Source organism: Anopheles stephensi, unplaced genomic scaffold, assembly GCF_013141755.1.
Source record: "Anopheles stephensi strain Indian unplaced genomic scaffold, UCI_ANSTEP_V1.0 ucontig140, whole genome shotgun sequence".
NCBI lineage: Eukaryota > Metazoa > Arthropoda > Insecta > Diptera > Culicidae > Anopheles > Anopheles stephensi.
This window is the reverse complement of record NW_023405059.1, coordinates 34,692-39,234: the sequence shown is the minus strand read 5'-3', so window position 1 is coordinate 39,234 and position 4,543 is coordinate 34,692. Positions and strand designations below refer to the sequence as shown.

At 49.4% G+C, this 4,543-nt stretch overlaps 1 protein-coding gene across 1 annotated transcript; it reads left to right on the top strand.

The window, feature by feature from the left end:
- Positions 1-312: 312 nt before the first annotated feature.
- On the top strand, positions 313-3,368 carry LOC118515321. The gene is made up of 3 exons (XM_036062010.1): positions 313-2,665; positions 2,709-3,025; positions 3,273-3,368. Exons 1-3 carry the CDS (start codon positions 1,840-1,842, stop codon positions 3,366-3,368), a joined length of 1,239 nt encoding a protein of 412 aa, XP_035917903.1. The 5' UTR covers positions 313-1,839.
- Positions 3,369-4,543: the final 1,175 nt, after the last annotated feature.

Here is a 4,543-nt window from a genome sequence, read left to right as displayed (position 1 = left end):
CGGTACGCGAAATCTGTACGAAAGGAAGGTTTTTCATTTTTTCATATTTTTATCCTGGCCTACAATCAGTCTTCAGGCGGTTGGAATGTAACCGTCACGATGAATTCTATCCTGCACCTGCTCTCTGTAAAACTATGCTGTGCGCGTGTGTATAGGAAACTACCCAAGCAACACTAATCACTAACCGGTAGCTGAATGTTGTAGGCAAACATCGATGGGAAAATATTACGTATACTTACTGTATAAGCTGCATGCAACTAGCGGGCTTAACTAATACCTGGCGAAAGCAGGAAACGTACACACTGGGAACCGACGTGTTTTTTGTATCGTTTACTCCTTAGAGGCAAAAACAAAGGCTTTGACTGTGACTGTGTCTGTGTTGTTTTTAGGAAAGGTAAACCTGCTAGAAAACTGTATGTGACATTTACCATATTTGGCTCCCAAACCTAACTCTTTCTCACACACGCACACACACACACGCACAGGCGTCTGTTTCACATCTCCCACAGTGCCCTCTTTATCAGAGCGAAACGGAAGGGCGGAAAGAACAGCGGAAGGGAGGGGCTATAATTTTGAGAGAGCTCGCTCAACTGATCCTTTCCATGCAACACATCATTCAAGCACACTTGTAACAAAACCCACTCGATAGTTTACGGTAGTACATTAACGTCAAACTATAAGTTATATAGCTAGACAAGGTGAGGCAAGATTTTTTCTTACACCTCCTTGCTAATAAATACTTGCAACAAACGGAACAGCACAAGGATACACAACATTCAAACACACACTCACAGAGATATAACACAAACACGTACGTAACAACTTAGTGCAAGATACTTACCCAAATCCAGCACCTAGTGCACCGATAAGCATTTTTTGATAACTGTCTACAGAGAGAGAAAAACAACAAATATAAACAGGCAAGAGATAAACGATAGAGCGCTCAGCCCCAAAGAAAAAGAGGGGTGCGTTTGTGTCTGTGTGTTTATTGTAGTATATGCTCCTGCGGCAACAATCTTAAACGATAAGCGTATAGTCAGCGTCAGTGTCAAGTAGTAGTACTCGTTGCAAGTGTCTTTTGCTGGAGCTAATCAATCGCCAAAAGGAAAAACAACCGATACCGTCTAATAAGCGTAACGCGTGCTGAATGACTTTCTCAGCCAATGCTATTTTGCTAGCCCGATGCATGAATTGATGAACCAGTAGCAGCTGTCTGGAGGTGTAGCGAAAGTACGAGTTGCATCCGTATTATTGTATGCGTATAGGTGGTTTACTCACTGTGCTTAGTATTCTAATACCAATCAACCCTATCCGCGCCGTATCACTTTCATCGGAGAGCTGTCAACTACCACTAGTCGTCAGCTGTCAAACGACAACATAAACAAACACACACGTAAACACCGTGCGAAAGCTGTGTGCGAGTCCCACCATCACGCAAGTAGGCTAGCCGAAACCAATCTACCGGACTTGTCTTGAAGAAGGAATTAAGTCGCAAATTCGCTCTGCTGCTCTGGAGCTTTGCAGCAGCACAACACCAACTGGGCGCTAACAAGTTTCCCAAAACCCACCCCCGCCCCCAATACACCTGCTTCCGGGCCCGACCTCATCATCGCCGGCATTGTCGTCGTTATTATTGCTGTTATCATTGTTGTTGTTATCACTGTTTGTTGTTATTGTTGTGGATGCGACACTGCGCCATCGTTGTCGCCGTCGTCGTTGTCGGTGGTGGTGTTAGCAGCAGTAGCCGTCGTAGTAGTAGTAGCAGCAGCAGCAGCAGCAGCAGCAGCGACCCCTCCTAATCGACAGTGCAGTCCGTGCTGGTAAGAACGCAAGCGCAAGATGTATGCAGCAGCAGGTGGCGCCTCGCTGGCGTCACGCCAGGCGCGCAAGAAGCAGGCCCAGCAGAACACAAAAAACAAGGCCACCAATCAGCAGATACTGCGGGAGAAGCTCGCGGCGAAGGCGGCCACGACGCCGACCAAGAGCAAACACTTCCACCAGCTACCGGCGTCCTATCTGCGGGCACCCCATCAACACCACCGGAAGCTTAGTGCGGGCTACACCAGCATACCCGGGTCGGACCAGCAACATCCGCACCACAAGTTCGGTGATCAGCCCTGCGCGTCCTATACCGGTGGTCCGGTGGCCCATGCTCACGCACCACACATAGGTGGCCCGGGACACGCCCACCACCATCATCACCATCACCATGCGGCACAGGGAGGTGTTCCGCATCCGTGTCATCTGCATGGTGCTGGACCTTCCGGACATCCGCCCGCTTCGGGAGCGTCCTTTCCTCCGATGCCAAAACCGACTGGGTTCCGCGAGTACGATAAGCTGGTACGTCGGCAGCAGCTTACAAAGTCGGCCACCGCCACACTACCGCTGGTGTCTCAGGCCCAGCAAGATCTTACACCACCGCAAACACCAACGCTCGGATTTGGAGAGTCGGCAGGTACCGAACCTCACCATGGTGGTCACCACCACCATCACCTACTGTTGCAGCAACAGCAACACCTTCACCATCACTCACAGCAGCATCTCGATAAGGTGGGCATCTCGGGTCAGGAGGAGGGCGAAAGTGGAGTCACGCAACCGCTGACGCTGCAGATACCGAACGATCCGATCATCATTACACCTGCCACACCGCAGGCTACACCCCCGGGCGACTCGGACTGAAACCGTTGGTGCTGACGGACGACGAGGAGCCCATCCGCTGACCAGCCCGACGCCCGGTGCGCTCGAGCGCAAGTGTAGCGTGTACCGGGGCCGCAAGCTCGATCCGTTCGAGGAACAGTTCTACAACGCGACGACAATAAACAACGCCCAGCATCCGCACCATCAGTATCATCCGGACGATGTGTTCTTCCCGCCGGGGACCGGCAGTGTGCCGAATGGGGGTGGTGGCCATTCCACGACCACTACCACACCCGGCCACCAGCAGGTGCCCAAGTGGGACTCGGAGTACTACTGCTGCGAGTGTGATCATCGCCAGTACGGTGTGTGTACCTGTGATCAGTTCGAGGTAAGAAGCATTCTTCTGAACTTTTAAGAGATTGCGCAAAAATGTCTTCGTAGCAAGTCGCCAGGTACTAATGTGTGCGGTGTTGTAAGTAATAAGAATTTTTCTCTGAACAGAATATGCCTCATTTGTTTAGAATTGCGTGAGATGGTGTAGACAAATAATTTCCCCTCTCATAACCATGTAAATTCACTCCTATCTCAATCATGCCCGTCACATAGTGCCTTTCAACGTCGCACTCAATTCACAGATTATCGCCAACTTTATCTTCATCTACACCATATTGAATATTATGTCTCTTCGACGATTCCGATGCTTCACACTGAATTCATTGAGGATACGCTGAGTCTTCATTTTAAACACCACCGGAACGCCTCCGGGATTTCATAACGGATAACTTATCATCAGATCGAGGTTTTCTTGGGCAGAAAAAAAAAACATATTACGCTTTCATCTTTACAGCCATTTCACAACCGACCAGATAGCCCGCAAGATGCTATCTAAATTCTGCAAAACGATTCAGCTCTTTCAGCTTCCTTCGCAGTGTTGGGGCACACCGCAAAAAGTGGAACGCTATCAAAATGATAAATCACAATCGCCTTCCTTTTATGCTGGCGTTTATTATATGAACGTATCGGATCGTTCGTTCTAGAGGTTCTTGTGCACCAGGCTTCCACTTCCCGATGGAGGTAGTGGCACCGATACTCACCACTCCAGGCCACCAGAGTGTCCGATTGTGGGGCACCTCACTCGGTGAGCGAAACACCGGGGGAAAACAGATACATTGGAAACAATCTTACCCGATCCAGGGAAGGATCCATCGGGAAACAGCTTGAAACCCCATTCCTCCAAAGCGTCATATACAACTCCACTGTCAGGAGCAGGAGGCCGTTTTTATTCGTTAGCGTAAATCAAGCTGCATCCTGTACTGCCGTCGAATATATCTTCAACCGATGGTACCACGATTCCTCGGCTGGAATCGATTCGTATCGGGACATATAGAACCACTCCACTCCTTAAAAGCCTTCCCCATGTGACGGAGGTGCACCGTGGAGCACCCGGGTTGGTGATCATAATAACAATAATAATAAAAAACCCGATTCTCGAGTTGCCCTATGGTCGCTTACCAGCGAACCACTTCGAACAACGGCAGCGAATGAGAGCACGTAATTGAATGTATTTATGCTCGCATGAAAGCATATTATGTGGTACGTAATAAAGTATCATCACTCGACGGTAAAGACAAACCACGGGGAAGGTGACCCGGGGTTGGCTTGCAATGAAGAGGCTCACAGGCACTCAATTGAGCCCTTCGTTGGCGCTTCGTTGATTGAGAGCTTTTGTATGGGAAATGATTTTTCCTTCCCTAGCCCATTTTGTGCTCCCTGCAAATCCCATTTCATACTTTTACTGCGAATAACCATTCCCATTCGATTCCATTGACCGGGTGCTCGTTCGAAGTGCATCCAAAAGTACGGTGGTTAGCTTTTGGGAAAGGCTTTCGATTTGCCTGCCCCACGC

Coding starts and splice junctions, on each gene's coding strand:
- LOC118515321 (XM_036062010.1), top strand. CDS start 1,840: ATGTATGCAGCAGCAGGTGGCGCCTCGCTGGCGTCACGCCAGGCGCGC. Junction 2,666..2,708: donor ACCGCAGGCTACACCCCCGG/GCGACTCGGACT, acceptor GACGACGAGGAG/CCCATCCGCTGACCAGCCCG. Junction 3,026..3,272: donor GTACCTGTGATCAGTTCGAG/GTAAGAAGCATT, acceptor CTCAATTCACAG/ATTATCGCCAACTTTATCTT.